General features: G+C 41.8%; 1 protein-coding gene across 1 annotated transcript in view; it reads right to left on the bottom strand.

The window, feature by feature from the left end:
- LOC111977225 (metabotropic glutamate receptor 4-like) overlaps nucleotides 1-23,705 on the bottom strand; it is a 309,721-nt gene that overhangs the window by 112,078 nt on the left and 173,938 nt on the right. The window contains exon 3 of the mRNA XM_024006595.1: nucleotides 15,835-16,051. Coding sequence (XP_023862363.1) covers nucleotides 15,835-16,051 — 217 coding nt within the window. The remainder of the gene's footprint in view (nucleotides 1-15,834; nucleotides 16,052-23,705) is intronic.

Genomic DNA, 23,705 nt, shown 5'->3' with positions numbered 1-23,705 from the left:
CCACCTCGCCTCCCAGAAGTCCCAGACGGCTCCGTTGCCGAGAGAACCCGAGGCTACCAGAGTTCCTCCGAGAGTCTCCGAAGTCTGCCAATTCATCTCTTCTCGAGCTGATGCAGCAAYGCAGAGGCTGTCCTCAGCCGAACGGCTATACAGGCTTCACACGAAGAGTTGCCTGTATTGCGGGACTGCTGGTCATTTTGTGGCCACCTGTTCACTAAAAGACCAGGCTCACCAGTAGGAGCGAGTACTCTGGTGGGCCATACAGAGAACTTTTCCTCTCTCCTTACTCGCACCCCCTTTCATGCCTTCTTGCTGTGGGGGAACCAGTCAAAATCTCTCCGGGTACTCATCGACTCTGGGGCCGATGAGAGCTTTATGGACGCTACCCTGGGTCCGAAGCAGCGTTACCCATGCAGAGCAAGGGGAACAACTACTCCAAGTCTCAGAGCGAGTGACATTTGAAACGCTATTAGCGCGCACCCCGCTAACTAGCTAGCCATTTCACATCGGTTACACCAGCCTAGTCTCGGGATTTGATAGGCTTGATGTCATAAACAGCGCAATGCTTGAAGCATTGCGAAGAGCTGCTGGCAAAGCGCACTAAAGTGCTGTTTGAATGAATGCTTACGAGCCTGCTGGTGCCTACCATCGCTCAGTCAGACTGCTCTATCAATCATAGACTTAATTATAACATAATAACACACAGAAATACGAGCCTTAGGTCTTTAATATGGTCGAATTCGGAAACTATCATCTCGAAAACAAAACGTTTATTCTTTCAGTGAAATACAGAACCGTTCCGTATTTTATCTAACGGGTGGCATCCATAAGTCTAAATATTCCTGTTACATTGCACAACTTTCAATGTTATGTCATAATTACGTAAAATTCTGGCAAATTAGTTCGCAATGAGCCAGGCGGCCCAAACTGTTGCATATACTCTGACTCTGCGTGCAATGAACGCAAGAGAAGTGACAAAATTTCACCTGGTTAATATTGCCTGCTAACCTGGATTTCTTTTTGCTAAATATGCAGGTTTAAAAATATATAACTTCTGTGTATTGATTTTAAGAAAGGCATTGATGTTTATGGTTAGGTACACGTTGGAGCAACGACAGTCCTTTTTCGCGAATGCACACTGCGTCGATTATATGCAACGCAAGATACACTAGTAATATCATCAACCATGTGTAGTTATAACTAGTGATTATGATTGATTGATTGATTGTTTTTTATAAGATAAGTTTAATGCTAGCTAGCAACTTAACTTGGCTTCTTACTGCATTCGCGTAACAGGCGGGCTCCTCGTGAGGCAGGTGGTTAGAGCGTTGGACTAGTTAACCGTAAGGTTGCAATATTGAATCCCTGAGCTGACAAGGTAAAAATCTGTCGTTCTTCCCGTGAACAAGGCAGTTAACCCACCGTTCCTAGGCCGTCATTGAAAATAAAAATGTGTTCTTAACTGACTTGCCTAGTTAAAAAAAGGTGTAAAAAAAAAATATATACAAAAAAATAGGATGTCCCCGCCAGGGACATCCTGGACCCAGGCCTCATCGCTGATTTCCAACGCCGGCACCCCGGTCAACCAGGTATGAGCCCAGGTACTGTCACACACTGATCTGTTTCACCTCTCTTTGTGCTTGTCTCCACCCCCTCCAGGTGTCGCCCATCTTCCTCATTATCCCAAGTGTATTTATACCTATGTTCTCTGTTTGTCTGTTGCCTGTACGTTTTGTTCGTCAAGCCTACCAGCATTTTCCCCCTTGCTCCTGTCTGTTTCTAGTTCCTGTTATCTAGTTTTCKTGGTTTTGACCATTCTGCCTGCCCTGACCCTGAGCCTGCCTGCCGTTTCTGTACCTTTAGACTCTGATCTGGATTACTGACCTCTGCCTGCCCTCGACCTATCGTTTTGCCTGCACCCTGTTCTAGTAATAATCGTTTGTTACTTCGACATTGTCTGCATCTGGTTTTTCCTTGAAATGTGATAGTTTTGTTTGATAAAATCCATTTTTATATTCAAATGTAGGAACTGAGTTCTACAGTTTGAACCCCTGCCGTCTCTGGAGAGGAAGAGGTGGTGGTCTCTGCATTAACATTTAAATCCTTCACTCTCATCTCCCTCTCCCCATCTCTCGCTCTCATCTCTGTATATAACCAAAACGACATAATACTGTCAGACTTTCTGCTCAAAAGCCTTTCTATATTGGCAAATTGAGATCTTGTTTTAGTTACAGGCTCTTGCTTGTGAGACCTACTTTGTGTATCAGTAAGTGTCTTTGATAGTTTAACTTTTTCTTTAATTATTTTCGGTATCAAGAATATTCATATCCTTGCTTCAGGTCCCTAGCTACAGGCAGTTAGATTTGGGTATGTCATTTTAGGCGAAAATTTATAAAAAAGGGTCAGATCCTGACGTTAATCAAAAGTACATGCAAAAATGTCATTTTAGCATGTGGTTTCTGTCCTTAATAAGTATGTATTTTTAAGGTAAAGATTCATGCCTTGAAGCTTATATATTGTATCTTGCCATATTTAGCTCACTTCCTTGTTTTTGTATGGGGAAGATTCAAACCAATTACATCTGCTTCTGTGCTTTGGCGAGGCAGGTGTAATGCTAAAGGGTTGCAAGGAAAGAGATATGATTAGAGCTGAATCGTGGCCAAAAGCCATCACACACACAGATGCACTCACTCATGCACACCTACATTTACATCTAGCAGAGGAGTCGTGAATAAATCCTGGAATTCCTTCATCCCAATGTGCTGATAAATAATAAAATAAATAAATGATAAAATAAACTACCAATATGTAATGCTACCATACAAAATAATCTGTAATGACAACGGAAGTGGTGGTAAGGGGTGGGGAAACTGTTATGGGCAATTCCATGATAACAGAAATAAGCTGAGACTGATTTTTCACTTTAAAATGTATACCAAACAAAAACCACTGATTTCACAGTTTAAGAAACCATAGGGCTCTATGCACAATGAGTACTTTTAACAATTTCCACTTAACTTTAAAAAATAAAAAAATAAAAAATACATTTACTGGAAGAACTGTACAGATACAACATTTGGTAACAGAATACAATTTTGATGGATTATACTGTAATTCTGTTACCAAATGTTCCATCTGCACAGTTTACATTTTTTTTTTTTAACTGTGTAAATTCTTTGATTTCTGTTTGGCATACATTTTAAAGTCTCTGCAAAATTCCGTTACTGTGGAATTGCCATTAGATAACCCCTTGAAACATGAAATCTGTTCCTCAAAATAAAACATACATCTGTACATTATGCATTTTTAACAACTGTTTTAACATGAAACACAGAGCCGAACTCTTGGTCATAAAATGGAAATTGCATGATTATAACATAATTGAGCACATCATTGGGGATCATTACTCCCATAATGTATAACCTGGAACCCCTGGTCTGACTGTTTAAAGCTGGGGAGTCCCCAGACTCAGATAATTCTCTCAGCTGTCATAGTGAAGTAATTATAAGTCCAGGATGGTACTGACTTAGAATGAACTACCAGCCAGCCTCGTACCAATTTAGTCCTTATTCTTATGCATATACTGTTTCTGTGTCTGGTGAGATGGATATAATTTGGTGTTAAGGCAACATGATCAGTGTAAAATAATGATATTATTCACATTTCTTTCAGAGACAGAGTGCTATCAACATCTCAGACTCTACATTTGTATCCTTAAAAATCCCATTAAAGAAAGAGACAGGGGGAGAGGGAGAGAGAGAGCGGTTGAGACATGGTGCTATGTGCTTGCAAATCCACCCTGCAGCCCCCAAATGCAGCACAGACTAATTTATACAATGAAGTGACATAGCATGCCAAGCAAAGGTTCCTGAAATGGCAATCTGCAAGAAGACTGCAGAGACCAAGTAAGAATGATGGCTATTATTTAAGGTGTCTCGACGTATAAGAGGCCTTTGTCTCACATAAGGCCATGCAAACAATATGCTATTAATTATCTTACAGAGCCTGAGGGCAGTGGCTGGGATTCATTCTCACCTGCCATAGCGATGTTTAAACAGTGACTTTGTTTACAAACTAATGTCCACACACATTATTCCATTATGTATGTAGAAAACATGTGAAACATAGTGCTGAATAAAAATAATTACACATGTCCATAGAGAGAATGAGTCAATCATTTCCATAACTAATACGTTTCACCACATAAATGTAGCCTACTCAGGAGTATTGAGCAGACTAGGTGTTTTTTTTGCCATCGGAGATGAGATGATGTCCTGAGGCTATGGAGAAAGACTAGCAGATATCTCGTAGCTCCAGATCCAACAGATGTTAACATATGTGGACACAATATCATGAATTATATAAACTCTCCGTTATCGCTACTTCACATTGATGCTTTCCTGTGAGTTAACCTTTGAGCCGCATCCTTSCTGTTTTCACATTTCATTTGTGGATGTTTGCTGTATCTATGTGTGAGTTTGTGTGTGGTTATACGTGCTTAAAAAAATGACCAACTGTCCTTTTGTTGATGAAACAGCCACAACTGTATAGATCCATTCTATACAGCATGACCACTTTGAGATGAAGCTGTGTTTCAGGTGGCAAGATATTGGTTTGCTGTGGTGCTGTGGAAATCCATACGTACTATGAACCCTGACCGATATCCTGCAGTGTGTAATGGGAAACACTGTGATTGGGAACAGCAATGGGAAAACAACTTGCTCTCTGGTTTTCAGTTCAGCTGTATATAGTCCATAATGTGGCTCTCTAGACCATGACAGCTCTCTAGACCATGACATTGGCTTGTCCAGTCACAGTAAAACAGAACTTATCTATAATGTTGGTAAAAACAAGTCACTCTAATGGAACTATTACTGTACACTGAACTATTTAAATGTAAATTCCACCCACAACCACTGTATGTTAAATTTTAGTGATATGCAGTGCCTCTTTCAGTTGAAAKGAAAAATGTTAACTTGCTGCATCATACATTGCAGCACAGACATAAAAAAGAGAAGCAGATTTAGTCTCAGGGTCAACAGCAGCAATCAGCTTATCCCTAACTAAGGCTGAGTAAAGGAGCTGTCTAATCACCAATCACCAGACGACACGGTTTTCAAAGGCCTCAGATCACCAAGAAGCTGATTTCCGCCACCCCTCGTTCAACTAATTAGCACTCCAAATTCAATTACATACAGTAAACATATTGCCACAAGAGACATTGGATTGGATTAATCAGTGTGGACATTGGAGAAATCTGAGATGGTTAATAAACAGATGTATTTAAAAAAAAATATATAAAAAAAAAACAGAGTGAGTGGCTACAATTAAAATGATTGTGTAGAAATCAAGGGTTGGAACCAGTTCCGGGAACAGAACCGAAAATAACAAAATTATTTGAGGAGCACAACCCGAACCGGAAACGAAAGTGATCCATTCTTTTAAAAGCATGGGAACTGGTTAAAAACATTATTTTACGCCCCGGGCAATTTTTCCCAGTACCCCAAAAATCGCAACAACTTTGTCACTCAGAAACTTATTCCAGCATCTGCCTGCCTGCTGGAAATCTTTTCCAATGGGTGTGTGTAGGCTACCTGCCCATCCCATCTGAAGCATAGGTTACTGTAGCCTACTGACGAGGTTTCAAGCATGATTCAGAAATTAGGGAGAGCTGTTTAAAAAAATTGATTAACTTTTTCAATGCTAGTTAAGAATACTATAGTTATTACATTTCACATTGGATTTATTAATTACACTGAACAAAAATACAAATGGAACATGCAACATTTTCAAACATGTTCCTGAGTTACAGTTCATATAAGGAAATCAGTCAATTGAAACAAATTCATTAGGCCCAATGATGTCGCTCTTGCTGCTGGTGATTCTCTGATCCACCTCTACGCAGATGACACCATTCTGTATACTTCTGGCCCTTCTTTGGACACTGTGTTAACTAACCTCCAGACGAGCTTCAATGCCATTCAACACTCCTTCCATGCCCTCCAACTGCTCTTAAATGCAAGTAAAACTAAATGCATGCTCTTCAACCGATCTCTGCCCGCACCCGCCCGCCCGTCTAGCAACACTACACTGGACGGTTCTAACTTAGGATATGTGGACAACTACAAATACCTAGGTGTCTGGTTACACTGTAAACTCTCCTTCCAGACTCACATTAAGCATCTCCAGTCCAAAATTATATCTAGAATTGGCTCCCTATTCCGCAACAAAGCATCCTTCACTCATGCTGCCAAACACACCCTCGTAAAACTGACTAACCTACTAATCCTTGACTTCGGCAATGTCATTTACAAAATAGCCTCCAACACTCTACTCAGCAAATTGGATGTAGTCCATCACAGTGCCATCCGTTTTGTCACCAAAGCCCCATATACTAAACACCACTGCGACCTGTATGCTCTCGTTGGCCCTCGCTTCATATTCGTCGCCAAACCCACTGGCTCCAGGTCATCTATAAGTCTTTTCTAGGTAAAGCCCACTGGTCACCATAGCAGCACCCACACGTTGCACGTGCTCCAGCAGGTATATTTCACTGGTCATCCCCAAAGGCAACTCCTCCTTTGGCCGCCTTTCCTTCCAGTTCTCTGCTGCCAATACTGGAGCGAATTGCAAAAATCACTGAAGCTGGAGACTCATGTCTCCCTCACTAACTTTAAGCATCAGCTGTCAGAGCTGCTTAACAATCATTGCACCTGTACACAGCCCATCTGTAAATAGCCCACCCAACTACCTCATCCCCATATTGTTTTTGTTTTTTTGCTCCTTTGCACCCAAGTATCTCTACTTGCACATTCATCTTCTGCACTATCACTCCAGTGTTTAATTGCTAAATTGTAATTATTTCGCCACTATGGCCTATTTATTGCCTTACCTCCCTAATCTTACTACATTTGCACACACTGTGTATAGAGTTTTCTATTGTGTTATTGACTGTACGTTTGTTAATCCCATGTGTAACTCTGTGTTGTTTGTGTCACACTGCTTTGCTTTATCTTGGCCAGGTCGCAGTTGTAAATGAGAACTTATTCTCAACTGACCTACCTGGTTAAATAAAGGTGAAATTAAAAAATATATATATATTTTTTAATCTGTGGATTTCACATGACTGGGAATACAGATATGCATATGTTGGTCACAGATGCCTTTTTTTTAAAGTAGGTGCGTGGATCATAAAACCAGTCAGTATCTGGTGTGACCACCATTTGCCTCATGCAGCGAGACACATCTCCTTTGCATAGAGTTGATCAGGCTGTTGATTGTGGCCTGTAGAATGATGTCCCACTCCTCTTCAATGGCTGTGTGAAGTTGCTGGATATTGGCGGGAACTGGAACACACATCGATCCAGAGCATCCCAAACAAGCTCAATGGGTCGTGACATGTCTGTTGAGTATGCAGGCCATGGAAGAACTGGGGCCATGCATTATCATTCTGAAACATGAGGTGATGGCAGCGGATGAATGGCACGACAATGGGCCTCAGGATCTCGTCACGGTCTCGCTGTACATTCAAATTGCCATCGATAAAATGCAATTGGGTTTGTTGTCCATAGCTTATGCCTGCCAATACCATAACCCCACTGCCACCATGGGGCACTTCTGTTCACAAAGTTGACATCAGCAAATCACTCGCCCACACGACGCCATACACGCTGTCTGCCATCTGCTCAGTACAGTTGAAACTGGGATTCATCCATGAAGAGCACACTTCTCCAGTGTGCCAGTGGCCATCGAAGGTGAGCATTTTCCCACTGAAGATGGTTAAACACATTTTTTAGCTAGCTAGCTAACGTTTGCTCTGGTCCAATGTTAAACCAAATCGCAAGTTCAAAAGACATAAAAAGTTCCTCAAAAGAAGTCGCTCTTACATAGGTAGAATTCTGTGGGCCTAATTCAGTTAATGCATGTCATAACAAGATGCCCAGTCGTTTCAAGGCAAGCTTCCTCCATCCTCTCTCACCCTCTCCTCACCCGCAAAATGTATGTTGCATCTAGCGCCCTACACTGTGACTGGCAGCAGTGTTTTTTTTATCTTTCATTATAATTAAACCATGCTCTTACGGCAAAATACAATTTGCTCTTAATGACTTTCCTGTACAGATTAAATCACTTTCTCTCTCCATAGCAAGCTGATCTATGCGCACTGATATGTGAAGTAATTTAATGTCGAGCTTAATGTACAAAACAATGTGACTTCAGAGGTTTAAAAAGGAATAGAAAGGAATTATATAAACTGTTACTTTGTTTTTTTTGGAACCGGTTGAGAACTTTATTTGCTGGTCAGAACAGTGTGACGGAACAAAAAAAAGAATGCTTCTGTTCAGAACGAAACAATTGGAAAATAATTTTGGTTCCCAAACCCTGGTAGAAATATATAAAAAGTTAAGAATCTCATGTGAAAAGTGAATAATGGTAACATGCAGTACATTAAAAAAAAAGATTCATTTTCAGAGGTTTAAACGGGATTGTAATCATTAGGTTAAATGTAACTTAACGTAGCAGGTGTAAAAGAAACGCTTGAAACAAGATCCCCTACATACTGGTCTTGACAAGAAGAAAAAATGTCATGAGAGGTTCTCTTCTGCATTGTTCAACCAATCCAGTAAAAGTGGAGGAGGAGTTAAGATGGAGTGTCGCCATGTTAACGTCCAAAAGTGGAAGTTGCGTCACAGGCTCTCTTTCCATTTCCCCAGAAAACCGGAACATCTGGTTGTTGGGGACTCGGCAAAGGTTAAATATAACAGATCCTAAGCAGTTTGAATTGCACAGTGCACTTATTATGCATTGTCCACATTGTGATGTGGGGTAGCGCCTCCTCTCTGTCTACCCTGTCAGGTGGGTTAGGCCGTGACAGGACAAAGTAAAGCCCTGGCAGTATTGACTCAGTCTCTGTTTGGCTGATTAATAATGAGAGACCACATCCCTCCATCCCTCCATCTCTGCTCCGGGCTGGCCACTCTAAGATGAAAGGAAACCTCTCTGGTGGCTTTCTGTCAACCAGCCAAACCACCTGTGGCTTTGATTTTCACTTACTACACACGTTCATGCTTGCTGAAGCTTTCTGGGTCACTATCAAACTGCATCTATGTGAATCCATGGAGTATGTTTATGTGAGTCCTAGGCTTAGGAGACTGTGAGTACGTAACACAAATACCTTCTGTAGACGGCTGGTGCCCAGTATTTCATTACCTTTCTTCTTAGCCTTTTTTGTTCAAATACAGTACTTAATTGCAGCCCAGAAGGTAGTCAATATACTTCACATCAGCCTGTGCATCCCATGCACCATAATCAGCTTTGAATCASATAATAATGACAGTAAATAATTGAGCTTGGTGGATATTCTAATCACTTTTCAATTACGGTTGGAATTTCTAGTCTCTCCTTCATTTACATTTTAGTAACTTAGCAGACGCTCTAATCGAGATTGACTTACAGGAGCAAATAGGGTTAAGTGCCTTGCTCAAGGGCACATGGACAGACTTTTCACCAAGTCAGCTTGTGGATTCGAACAGGCAACCTTTTGGTTACTGGCCCAACGCTCTTAACTGKCAGAATACCTGCTGCCCTTCATCACACAACACACTGATTAAATTGTGTGGTTTGTTGCTGCCTCTGTTTTATTGCATTGTCAATGCTTCATTTAACCAACATACCATGTGACATAATATATCAATGTAATCCATAGGTGGCACCACAGGTCCCAAAGTGGTGTGGCGAGAGAAAAAATTCTGGGGCCCGTAGTTTTTCCTGATCTGGTATCTAACCAGGTAAATCGTCGGACCTTATACGGTATGACGTGATTAATCTGTGTTGTAAAAAGGTTTAATATGGGCTATGATGGGGCCAGAGTAGTAGTCTTGCCCTTTACAACTGTAGGTATTAAAACATTAACTCACAGTCTATGTCAGCTATAGTGTTTATTGATCAATTCCAGTTAATCATTTTGGATTGAAAAAGTGTAGTTAGCCGAGTCAGCCCAAGTTTGAATATAAACCATTCACATTTTTTCACAAACAAATGGACTATAAATACACAACGTTACCACTTAGTTTATCCTGGCCAGAGGGACAGGGGGCATAGTATAAGAGTGTCCAATCAAAACACATCTTTTGAACAATGGGTAAAATACTGTGTGGATAATCCTCTAAGAAAACCAATGGTCCAACCCTCATGTCTCTATCATAATTCATTCAAAAGTTATCAGCGTTTTTAGCCTTGTAGGATGGGCAGAATTAGGGTGACTAAATCAATGGAGGCCAGTGAAAAAAAGTGGTCAGAAATCAGGAAAATTGCATCGCTTCAGCTAGGCTGGATTCTATGCAAGAATTAAGGCTACTGGCTAGTAGGTGGCAGAACGGAGTGCTCGGGTTTGGGTGTAGGGTTTGAGCATAGCCTGAAGGTAGGGAGGGGCAGTCCCTCTTGCTGCTCTGTAGGCAAGTACCATGTTCTTGTAATGGATGCAAGCTTTGACTGGAAACCAGTGGAGTGTGCAGAGGAGCATGGTGACATGGGAGAACTTGGAAAAGTTGAACACCAGGCAGGCTGCAGCGTTCTGGATAAATCGCAGGGGTTTGATGGCACAAGCGAGAATCCCAGCCAACAGTGAGTTGCGGTAGTCCAGTCGGGAGATGACAAGTGCCTGSATTAGGACCTGCGCCGCTTCCTTTGTGAGGTAGGATAGTACTCTACTGATGTTGCAGAGCATGAACCTGCAGGAGCGAGTCACTGCTTTGATGTTTGCAGAGAACGACAAGGTGTTGTCCAGGGTCACGGCAAGGTTCTTTGTTCTCTAAGAGGGGGACAACATGGAATTGTCAACCGTAATGGAGAGAGGTCTTTGAGCGGGCAGGCCTTCCCCGGGAGGAAGAGTAGCTCTGTCTTGTCGAGGTTGAGGTGGTGGGCCAACATCCAAGTTGAGACTATGCAGCTGCTGTTGTTAGTTGCCTACAGTGATGTGCTATCACGCTTGCTAAATAAATACTGGTGGAAAGTGAAGAACGCACAACGCGCACCAACACTTTGTGCATTGTGCCCTGGCCAGTGCGACATGTGATTTCTGTGAATCTGATTGGTCAAGACACGGAAAGAGCATGTAGCAGCACTCCGATGTGACGGACAGATAAATTGTGCTTGAGTTGACAGATCATGAGCCAAATCAGTCAAAAAAACAGCACTTACAGTGGGGAGAACAAGTATTTGAGACACTGCCGATTTTGCAGGTTTTCCTACTTACAAAGCATGTAGAGGTCTGTAATTTTTATCATAGGTACACTTCAACCTACCTGGTTAAATAAAGGTGAAATGAAAAAATAAAAATAAAAAGTGCTGTGGCAAATGCCGCCTCGCCACACGTTTTCCGGCAGCCCTTGTGTAATCTGAGTACAATGACAAATCCAGAGTATGCTGGCTTCAATATCAGTGTTGGAAAAATTACCCAACTGTCATACTTCAAATAAAATAAAATTGTATTTGTCAAATGCGCGGAATACAACAGGTTACTTACAAGCCCTTACCAACAATGCAGTTTTAAGAAAATACCTAAAAAAAAGTAAGAGATAAGAAAAACAGATAATAAAGAGCAGCAGTAAATAACAATATTGGGGCTATATACAGGGTTAGCTGCTGATTAGCTGTTCAGGAGTCTTATGGCTTGGGGGTAGAAGCTGATTAGAAGCCTCTTGGACCTAGACATGGCACTCTGGTACCGCCTGCCGCGCGGTAGCAGAGAGAACAGTCTATGACTAGGGTGGCTGGAGTCTTTGACAATTTGTAGGGTCTTCCTCTGACACCGCCTGGTATAGAGGTCCTGGATGGCTGGAAGCTTGGCCCCGGTGATGTACTGGGCCGTACGCACTACCCTCTGTAGTGCCATGCGGTCGGAGGCCGAGCAGTTGCCATACCAGGCAGTGATGCAACCCGTCAGGATGCTCTCGATGGTGCAGCTGTAAAACCTTTTGAGGATCTGAGGACCCATGACACATCTTTTTAGTTTCCAGAGGGGGAATAGGCTTTGTCGTGCCCTCTTCACGACTGTCTTGGTGTGCTTGGACCATGTTAGTTTGTTGGTGATGTGGACGCCAAGGAACTTGAAGCTCTCAACCTGCTCCACTACAGCCCCGTCGATGAGAATGGGGGCGTGCTCGGTCCTCCTTTAACTGTAGTCCACAATCATCTCCTTAGTCTTGATCACGTTGAGGGAGAGGTTGTTGTCCTTGCACCACACGGTCAGGTCTCTGACCTCCTCCCTATAGGCTGTCTCATCGTTGTCGGTGATCAGGCCTACCACTGTTGTGTCATCAGCAAACTTAAATGATGGTGTTGGAGTTGTGCCTGGCCGTGCAGTCATGAGTGAACAGTGAGTACAGGAGGGGACTGAGTATGCACCCCTGAGGGGCCCTGTGTTGAGGATCAGCGTGGCGGATGTATTGTTACCTACCCTTACCACCTGGGGGCGGCCTGACAGGAAGTCTAGGATCCAGTTGCTGAGGGAGGTGTTTAGTCCCAGGGTCCTTAGCTTAGTGATGAGCTTTAAGAGCACTATGGTGTTGAACGCTGAGCTGTAGTCAATGAATAGCATTCTCACATAGGTTTTCCTTTTGTCCAGCTGGGAAAGGGCGGTGTAGAGTGCAATATAGATTGCATCATCTGTGGATGTGGTGCGGTATGTCAATTTGAGTAAAGATACCTGAATAGAAAATGCCTGAAGTAAAAGTTTGACGCAGTAACATTCTACTTGAGTAAAAGTAAAAAATTATTTGGTTTAAAATATACTTATTAAGTATCAAAAGTAAAAGTATAAATCATTTCAAATTCCTTATATTAAGCAAACCAAATAGCACCATGTTTTCTTAATTTATGGAAAGCCAAGGGCACACTCCAACATGCAGACATCATTTACAAACGAACCACGTGTGTTTAGTGAGTCCGCCAGATCAGAGGCAGTAGGGATGACCAGGGATGTTTGGTTGATAAGTGCGTGAATTTGACTATTTTCCTGTCCTGCTAAGCATTCAAAATGTAATGAGTACTTTTGGGTGTCAAGGAAAATGTATAGAGTAAAAAGTACAATATTTTCTTAAGGAATGTAGTGAAGTAAAAGTAGTACAGGTTCCCAAAAAAACGACTTAAGTAGTACTTAAAATTATTTTTACTAAAGTACTTTACACCACTGTTCAATATAACATCCTACATAGTTTGGGTTGTTATAAGGATCAGTGAAAATGGCCATGCTCTCAGTATCATTAAACTGCAGGGTGTAAGGGTCTAGCGCATGGAGACTTGGAGTGCGGGGAGCTTTTTGAGTTGAGCGCTCACAAGGGAAAAAGTCAGCAGTACAGCACTAGGTGAGAGGAATGCTAATTGGACATGTCATGGTTTGGTGGGTATTCATAGATTGCTTTCTGTTGCCACGGCGAATAAGAAGCCAAGCAATAAGGGGGGTTCAGCAAGTTGGCTTGGCAGCTGGATGGTGTGTTTTTACCTCCTGGCAGAGGTGCTTGGAAAGATGCAGTACATAACCCTACCATATTGTCTGTCTATCTGCGAAAAGAAGTGGGTTTGGAGTTTGCTGCTTTAGTTGAACTGAGCTCAACCTACTGTACAATAAATTAGCTCCACCCTGGCTAATCTGGTAGCCTACACATGGAACTCCCTTTCTGGAGGCTCCCCATGGTGCAACCTAGAGGCTCCAACCTATAAATTGCTGAGCCGGCTGAACTCTCCTCATATGAACTTCTCCTCCACAGAGCTGAGCAAGGGAAGCTGGAGGGCTCTGCAGGGGCACTCCTCCGCTTCCTCCGCCACTGGTCTCTCTCTAGGACATACAGTATGATGGGCAGCAGCTTGGAGCCGGCAGACGAGCGAGCCACAGTGGCACAGAGAGCGGTAGGCATGTCGGTAGTGATTACATTCAACCCCAGCGGGGGTCAGAGGTCAGGCTGAGCGTGTGCGGCCTGCTCCCTGCTCAGAGCTGACTGTATTCCCAAAGCTGTTCTACGCCCACTGGTGCTCCGGGCAGTCATGCTCACTTCTACTTCTCAGTTCTCTCTTGTTTGTTCACTTTCTAGCTATCTTTCAATACTGATTCATTTTCCCTTCCTCAACACTTTTCCAATCGCATTGGACAAATTGTTTTTAGTTTAGCCAGAAAGCTGAAACTAAATGTGGCCACGGTGCCCATTTCAGGACAATGACACTCGTAAACTGACAGAGGGTGTAGGGTCAGCAGGGCGAGCATCATCAACACATGAATCGGAGTCATAATAATGTCAAAAATACACACATGAATACACATACACACAGGTAATTTGTGCACATGGGGGGGGGGGGGGGGGGGGGGGGGTAAAAAAACAATGATCCTCTATGGCAAATGTAAATAAATACATTTCTGTTTTCTATTAAGATATGAATTCATCAACATGGATAATTCATTCAGAAGCACTGACCTGTTTCACTTCCGAATATTTTAATTATTCATGCGCTTTACATTACAAATCAGTATCCACTTATTTTCAGATTATGCTGCCAAACGCCCATCAATAAGGGGCAGATTTGAGGCCAGGGAGACAGAGATGAACGGCCTAGAACTCTTTGCCAGCAAACAAAAAGAAACAATTAATCATTCCTTCCAACGTCCCAGGCATGGCTGTACTGCTGCAATGTGAGAACACTTCTCAACCTTCATAACCTCACTTTGAAAAAGATTCATACAACTTTCAATTCCATAAAAACAGAGAGAAGACCTTTTGATCTCTAGCAGGTTCAAAATTTCTCAAGCTTTACTACCGCATGTTTAATTTATTAATGTTAGGCTATTTGATGCTATATGTTATTCTGTCAACTGTCAGATAAACCATTCTGTATTTGTTTGAGGTCAGCTGGGTTAATGCAAATGGGAAAATTTAATTATTTTATATGTACAGTATGATGTGTATGATGGATGATGATCGTCATAGTACAGCCAACAATATTATCTAATTTTCCTCGTAATTCATGACTGGATTCCATTCTTTGGGCCAAATGGCCATTACTATTATATCTAAAAGGTGTTGTTTGATCTGTGGATGGAATGCTCAAATGGAACAGCTCTTTTATGACTGTCTTTGCCTTTCATTTGAATTCTGAATGGTCACAACAAGATGAACCCCCCCTGTAAACTACCCGACCACTCTGCCTCTAACGCTTCATAAGGAGATACAGCTAAAATGGTATAATGCCATACCTGAAAAACTCTTAAGCAGATACAGGATGTGTGAAATAATACTGCAGAGATAAAAGCACTCAAAAGCTACAGGGTAATTTCCAATGAGTTCCCCTGCTTTGTTTGGTTCAGCTGCTTGAACATAGCATTTTATTTGAGGACTGACATCTGCATATCCACATAAAGGGTCAAGTGCCATTCAAGCTCTGTTAGTGTTTGCATTGCACAGAGARAGAATCCTTTAACAGCAAACAAACTGATTCCSCTTTCAAGCCAGTAAATGAAAGTGCAACACTACTGTAGGCTTAACACACAAAAGCATGGCACCTATGTTAAGTGATTGGCCTCATTGCAATAGGGTAAATTTAACTCAAATGCAACATGATAATGAATTTAACTAAATGTAGCTTTTCCAATGCCCATAAATCTATGGATCCTGAGGGTTTGTGAGCCAAAAGATCGGGAAGTTTCCATACCCAACCAATTTGTGACGCCATGTGATGTCATAATAGGTTCCTGATTGCAGGAGCCAATCAAAAATAATATTTAATTAAATAAGACCAAGGATGCATGTGGAACAGTGAAAAGAATGTTCAGGTGAGATAGAGATGACTCACCGTCTTCGCGGGACTTCTGTATGAAGGCGTCCACACCACTCTCTCCATAGTTGCCCTCTGATGCTACTGTGGAGACATAATTCCAGCGCATGGCTTTGACTATGTCCACCATTGCCTGTGCCTGGTAGGTGTCCGGAGGCACGACGCGGGAGAAGAAGTCATAGCGCGTGTTATCACTCAGCTCTGGAGCCGTGGAGGCATAACTCACCTGTGGGATCTGAGGAGAGAGAACAAGAGGACATGGTGTGAGCACATACTGTAGTTCCACTTTATAGTATCGATATATGCTGGAAGGAATGATGGAAGTTAGTACATCTCAATTGTCTCTTATTAAAGACAAGTTGTAGGTCATTTTTAATTTACAGAGGGAATCACTGTAAAAGGCTTTGTGAGTATGCAGTCAGCTCTCAGTGCTTTCATATTAGTCCAGAGGACTCCTGACTTATAGAATGTAGAGGCTTGATTGGCTGTGTTAAAAGCTGACACCCTATTTGAGAGATAAGTGTTATTAAACTAGTAAAAGTAGTTTGTAAGGGGTCATTTCATATAAAGTTAATTTTGTTCCTAAGGGGAAAGGTCTTTGGTGGGCTGATGGTAACATAATTGAGCAAAGTATATCAAACATTTATGAACTATCAGGATTGTTTCATTAACCACCCCTCTCATCTCTTGGATGCTGATCAATACTATCAAATGGTAAATTAAAAGCCAACCAGTTAAGACAGATGCTATGCTTTTGTGTGTTAAGCATAGTGTTGCACTTTCATTTACCTAAGAGTTACTGGCTTGAAAGCGGAATCGGTTGTTTGCTGTTAAAGGATTCTATCTCTGTGCAATGCAAACACTAATGGAGATTGAATGGCACTTGACCCTTTATGTGGATATGCAGATGTCATGGTGAGAGACAGTCCTCAAATAAAATGCTATGTTCAAGCCTACACCATGCTACACCATGGCCAAATTATGCAACATAGAGATACATTTTGTGTTCCACATGCATGCTCTGTTAGTCTATTTAATGAAATGTTATGTTTTGGGTTTATACATTTTATATGGGAATAGTTTCAAATAGCATTTTCAATGACGAGGTATGATTTTCTGTTCATTCAGGTGACTGATGAGTAAATGAGACATCAGGACTGAGGTGAGAACCTGGATTTTACTCCATAGGGTAAACCTCAGAATAATGGTTACTGTAGTAATCAAATGTGGTATTACACTTCTGTACACTGAAATATTGACACCTAAGGAGAGTTTAATGGAAATATTGACACCTAAGGAGAGTTTAATGGAAATATTGACACCTAAGGAGAGTTGAATGCTACTATTTCAAAAATGAAGAAAAATGTCTGTCTGCTCACTCCCACATCTATGTGCACAGACTTTGTCCCGCTATGATGTCATATACTGTAGTCCTCTGCAAAAAATGAGCACAGCACTTCTCAAGAGTGTCAAGACAACTCTGAGAATAAACCTCAAAGTTGAGATGTTGTAGACAAAGTGTTATTCCACTTCAAGCTGCCCTCAAGCCAATCAAGTAGCACCAAAGCTATAATAAGCTCATTTAAATTAGATTCTCACAGACTAGAAGTGATTCATTTGGGGGTGAAAAGTGTTAACAGACAAGGGCCTTTGTTCCAGGGCCTGTGATAACACATTTTAAAGTAACTTGACAAGGCAGTCTTGTGTTTTCCCAGCATTCACAAGGGCAACATTGTTTTTAGTTATTTTGGTGGAGAGAACAAGAATATGGTAATAACATAAACTGTATAGTTTTGGTGATGTATATTTGACTACAAGAATACAATTCAAAGTAAAATGTGCATCCTTGATAACATATTTTACAAACATATTCCCTTTATGCCTCCTTGAAATGATGTGCACTGTGGAGCACGTAGTCTCTCTAGACGAGTTGCCTTCCACAATGTACCAACGCTCCAGCTTATACGTCTGTAGAAGTTCTGCCGTCAGTTGGGACAGAGAATGAGTCAGAAATGGAAGGTGCATCAGAGGTGCCGTATTCACTTGTTGCTCTAGCTTAACAGGACCACAATTCCAGCCTGCATTTTAAGCCCTGCCTACCCAATCTCATGATTTGTCTGTCTGATTATTATTACTTTTTTTTAATCGAAATGTCCCAGGGTGTAGAAAGGAAAGTAGTGGGCATGTGGAAAAGAGAGGGTGTGTCAAAAAGGAAATAGTGGGTGTGTGGAAAGGAGTGGGTGTGTCAAAAGCAAATTAGTGGGTGTGTGAAAAAGAGCGGGTGTGTCAAGGAAATTTGTGGGCTTGTGGAAAGCAGTGGGTGTGTCGCAAGGAAATTTGTGGGCTTGTGGAAAGCAGTGGGTGTGTCAACCAAATTAGTGGGAGTGTGGAAAGGAGTGCACGTGTCAAGGAAATTAGTGGGCTTGTGGAGGAAAGTAGTGAGCGTGTGGAAAGGAGTGGGTGTGTCAAAAGTAGTGGGTGTGTCAAGGAAAGTAGTGGGTGTGTCAAGGAAAGTAGTGGGTGTGTCAAAAGCAAATTAGTGGGCGTGTGGAAAGGAGAGGGTGTGTCGAAAGGAAAGGAGTGGGTGCGTTAAAAGGAAAGTAGTGGTCGTGTGGAGAGGAGTGGGTGCGTTGAAATCGCTCTGCTATAGGTCAGACAGTTTGGAGTTTAGAAGCCAGAGGATGACTCCGAGTCGTACGTCACTTTTCGTTTTACAGAGATAATTGTACCTTTTCAGTTATAAAACGGACAAGTGTTTTATTTTTAATTAAAAGTACTAATGATGGGTGTACTATTGCTTCACCCTGATATTGGCTACTAGGTAGACTTCCCATGCCGTTGCCGGGACAGAAGTGCTTGTCAAACGGGAGCTATGGGCACGGTGTCCAAAACATACTGTAGTTGTTTGGTTTTCATGCAAGCACATCCTATCACTATGTCCCACAGTTATACAAAAGATCACACGCCAGTAGAAATGGTAACATTGTTTGTTAGAGTTTAAAGTTACATTGTCTCACCAAACTGTAGCCTACTCACCACAGTGGATTGTTTGTGGACCGATTTGGAGAGTGAGAGCTGGTGAAGCCACATGGTTAGCCAGCAAGTGCACACATGGTCAGTTTTCCTAATACATTTTTTCTATGTTATCTCTATGTTGTAATATGTCCTGATATTGGGACATGTATTGGCCATTGATATGATGACATTTGATAAGTATTAATTGTGATGGGAATTATAAATGTTGCATTGATGAAATACCTGTTTAGGTGGTCTTCTAACCTTTCAGGTTTCTCATTTCGGGAGAGTTTAGGAAGGAGTGACATGTTTCCTCTGGGCTCTCAACTGAGGAATTATTGATGATCTGTCTAAGGTATAGTTGTTCCGTCTAGTTTGAAGGTGCTCTGCCTTAGAAGCCAGTCGAAGCTTCTGTATATTTACCATTTAGATTATTGTTTGTTGTTTTGAAAGTATATGTCAGTGTTCCTCAACATCTTGTACATATTTTGGATCCATCTTCACTTTCTGCACCTGTAAATAAATACCACCATTTTGCAATCGAATCCTGCGTACCTCTTGATGCTTCTCACCCCACTGACAAGACCCTGGGTCCACTATTGATCTCGTCAACCAGTCGTATAATTCCTCTTTTTCAATGTATGCATTAAATAATGATAAGTCAAATGGTTTCCATATTATTTGTGCCTGTGCCAAAAATCTACTGTAATAATAGATCTTGATTCACTCTGCTGAATGTACTGTTGTAGTGTCAGTGCGGAAGTCTTAAAGACTGCCTCGAGTGCTGAACACTTTTCCCACTTGATAAGTAATCTCTATTCCTGCTTGCTCAAGTAATTTCAGATTTATGATGGTCAGTGATCTTTCCGTAGCTTCTTCCGTGCACACTTTGGGATTTAACTGAGCAGATTTTATGACACTCAATAATGAGTTTCATGTTACAACATAAAATACAAAGACACCTCTTCTTATGCTGATGCACTTTTGATTGGCCCCAAGTCCCTGTAGGTTATAAATTACACTGCTAGACAGTGAAAAGCTCTAGTTGGCAGTACTATTTGATATGTGTATATACAGTATATTATATAGTATATACATCACATACTACTCATAAGACAAAGCAATTAGCCTATTATAATGTTTATCTGACTCCATAAGATAAATAGCTATATTTTTTTTAAGCATTTTTAATATAACCTTTATTTATCTAGGCAAGTCAGTTAAGAACAAATTACAGACTGGTACTCAATAGTGATGTGTGGAAAAAAAATCTATACAATTACATATCGCAATATTATTTGGGAACCAAAAAAGTGTTAAACAAATCAAAATATGTTTGGATSTGATCCTGGTTATTTGAAGGAAGATCATGACTGCTGTATGACCCTGATACAGACATCTTAGATATGACTGACAGTTTAGTGAAATTGGCCTGATCTCTCTCCAAATGTTTTCTGTCACTAGGCTACAGCTACAGCCTCCAGGGTTATTGGCATATGCTGTCACCTTGAAGAATCCCCAGGAAGAGACCGACAGATCTGGAGAGACAGATGTTGACTTAAGTAAGTTTTCAGAATGTTTTAACCTCTAAAAGCCTTTGAGGGGGTGACTATGGAATTGTTTTAAGAAGGTCATACCATGGATAATTTAGCTATTTGATTTAGAATTGTCGGACCCCTGTGAGAATCCCGCCAAAATAAAACAATTATTTGAACACATATTGAATTTGGCCTTTACTATATAGCCCATATAAATGCATTGAATAACACATTCATAAATGGCAAAAGATACAGTAAAAAAAATAAGGAATACAGTTTTGAAGTGTTTTTCCTTTATCTAGGAGATATAAGAAAGCTCAGGAAATATGTGTTTTTTGGACACATACACTACATGACCAAAAGTATGTGGACACCTGCTCATGTAACATCTCATTCCAAAATCATGGGCATTAATATGAAGTTGGTTCCCCCTTTGCTGCTATAACAGCCTCCACTCTTCTGGGAAGGCTTTCCACTAGATGTTGGAACATTACTGCGTGGACTTGCTTCCATTCAGCCATTAGAGCATTAGGCACTGATGTTGGGCGATTAGGCTTGGCTCGCAGTCGGTGTTCCAATTCATCATAAAGGTGTTCGATGGGGTTGAGGTCAGGGCTCTGTGCAGGCCAGTCAAGTTGGAAAGGTGACATCTTATGGCACTGCCACATTGAAAATCACTGATTTTGCTTCAGTCTGGTTTTAGACCCCATCATAGCACTGAGACTGCACTTGTGCACTTGTGAAGGTGGTAAATGACCTTTTAATGGCGTCAGACCGAGGCTCTGCATCTGTCCTCGTGCTCCTAGACCTTAGTGCTGCTTTTGATACCATCGATCACCACATTCTTTTGGAGAGATTGGAAACCCAAATTGGTCTACAAGGACAAGTCCTGGCCTGGTTTAGATCTTATCTGTCGGAWAGATARCAGMTRGTCTCTGTGAATGGTTTGTCCTCTGACAAATCAACTGTAAATTTCGGTGTTCCTCAAGGTTCCGTTTTAGGACCACTATTGTTTTCACTATATATATTTACCTCTTGGGGATGTCATTCGAAAACATCATGTTAACTTTCACTGCTATGCGGATGACACACAGCTGTACATTTCAATGAAACATGGTGAAGCCCCTAAATTGCCCTCGCTAGAAGCCTGTGTTTCAGACAAAAGGAAGTGGATGGCTGCAAACTTTCTACATTTAAACTCGGACAAAACAGAGATGCTTGTTCTAGGTCCCAAGAAACAAAGAGATCTTCTGTTGAATCTGACAATTAATCTTGATGGTTGTACAGTCGTCTCAAATAAAACTGTGAAGGACCTCGGCGTCACTCTGGACCCTGATCTCTCTTTTGACAAACATATCAAGACAGCTTTTTTCTATCTACGTAACATTGCAAAAATCAGAAACTTTGTCCAAAAATGATTCAGAAAAATGTATCCATGCTTTTGTTACGTCTAGGTTAGACTACTGCAATGCTCTACTTTCCGGCTACCCGGATAAAGCACTAAAATAAACTTCAGTTAGTGCTAAATACAGCTGCTAGAATCCTGACTAGAACCAAAAAAATTGATAATATTACTCCAGTGCTAGCCTCCCTACACTGGCTTCCTGTTAAGGCAAGGGCTGATTTCAAGGTTTTACTGCTAACTTACAAAGCATTACATGGGCTTGCTCCTACCTATCTTTCCGATTTGGTCCTGCCGTACATACCTACACGTACGCTACGGTCACAAGACGTAGGCCTCCTAATTGTCCCTAGAATTTCTAAGCAAACAGCTGGAGGCAGGGCTTTCTCCTATAGAGCTCCATTTTTATGGAATAGTCTCCCTAGGAGGGGTGCGTCACTTGAGTGGGTTGAGTCGCTGACGTGATTTTCCTGTTTGGGTTGGCGCTCCTACTTTGGTTGTGCCGTGGCGGAGATCTTTGTGGGCTATACTCAGCCTTGTCTCAGGATGGTAAGTTGGTGGTTGAAGATCTCCCTCTAGTGGTGTGGGGGCTGTGCTTTGGCAAAGTGGGTGGGGTTATATCCTGCCTGTTTGGCCCTGTCCTGGGTTATCATCGGATGGGGCCACAGTGTCTCCTGACCCCTCCTGTCTCAGCCTCCAGTATTTATGCTGCAGTAGTTTATGTGTCGGGGGGCTAGGGTCAGTCTGTTATATCTGGAGTACTTCTCCTGTCTTATCCGGTGTCCTGTGTGAATTTAAGTATGCTCTCTCAAATTCTCTCTTTCTCTCTTTCTTTCTCTCTCTCGGAGGACCTGAGCCCTAGGACCATGCCTCAGGACTACCTGGCATGATGACTCCTTGCTGTCCCCAGTCCACCTGGCCGCGCTGCTGCTCCAGTTTCAACTGTTCTGCCTGCGGCAATGGATCCCTGACCTGTTCACCGGACGTGCTACCTGTCCCAGACCTGCTGTTTTCAACTCTCTAGAGACAGCAGGAGCGGTAGAGATACTCTCAATGATCGGCTATGAAAAGCCAACTGACATTTACTCCTGAGGTTCTGACTTGTTGKACCCTCGACAACTACTGTGATTATTATAATTTGACCATGCTGGTCATTTATGAACATTTGAACATCTTGGCCATGTTCTGTTATAATCTCCACCCGGCACAGCCAGAAGAGGACTGGCCACCCCTTATAGCCTGGTTCCTCTCGGTTTCTTCCTAGGTTTTGGCCTTTCTAGGGAGTTTTTCCTAGCCACCGTGCTTCTACACCTGCATTGCTTGCTGTTTGGGGTTTTAGGCTGGGTTTCTGTACAGCACTTTGAGATATCAGCTGATGTAAGAAGGGCTATATAAATACATTTGATTTGAGCTCTTCAGTGAGGCCATTATACTGCCAATGTTTGTCTATGGAGATTGCATGGCTGTGTGCAATAGACTAATCCACTAATTTGAAGAGGTATCCACATACTTTTGGCCATGTAGTGTATTTACCTCTTTTTATTGGCATAAAACTACCTCCAAACATTTTTGAAAACGTACCGGGTTACCTTCAGATGATTCCCGTGACACTTAAATGGAGAACACCATCATGTGTGTGAGAATCTCATCTTGCATAGAATTTGTAGCCAACACAGTTCGGACCAGAGCCTAAAATGTACTTTTTGTTCCATCAGCCACTGTAGCAGGTAGATGAAAAGATCTACCAGCCACTCAGATTTTTTACCAGCCAAAATCATTTCTCACCATAATTACAGCAAAAAACTGATGACCATGCTTTGTAATGTTTCTAAAACAAGAAATGTATTAGTAAGAAGTAGTGTGGTGTATTGCTCAATTTAATACAAATATTTTTTGTATTTTAACCAAAATATCAGATGAGAAATAAAATGCAG

The sequence above is a fragment of the Salvelinus sp. IW2-2015 genome, linkage group LG17 (assembly GCF_002910315.2).
Source record: "Salvelinus sp. IW2-2015 linkage group LG17, ASM291031v2, whole genome shotgun sequence".
NCBI classification, from domain to species: Eukaryota; Metazoa; Chordata; class Actinopteri; order Salmoniformes; family Salmonidae; genus Salvelinus; species Salvelinus sp. IW2-2015.
Note: the sequence above shows the minus strand (reverse complement) of the source record. Positions and strands in the feature narration are given on the sequence as shown.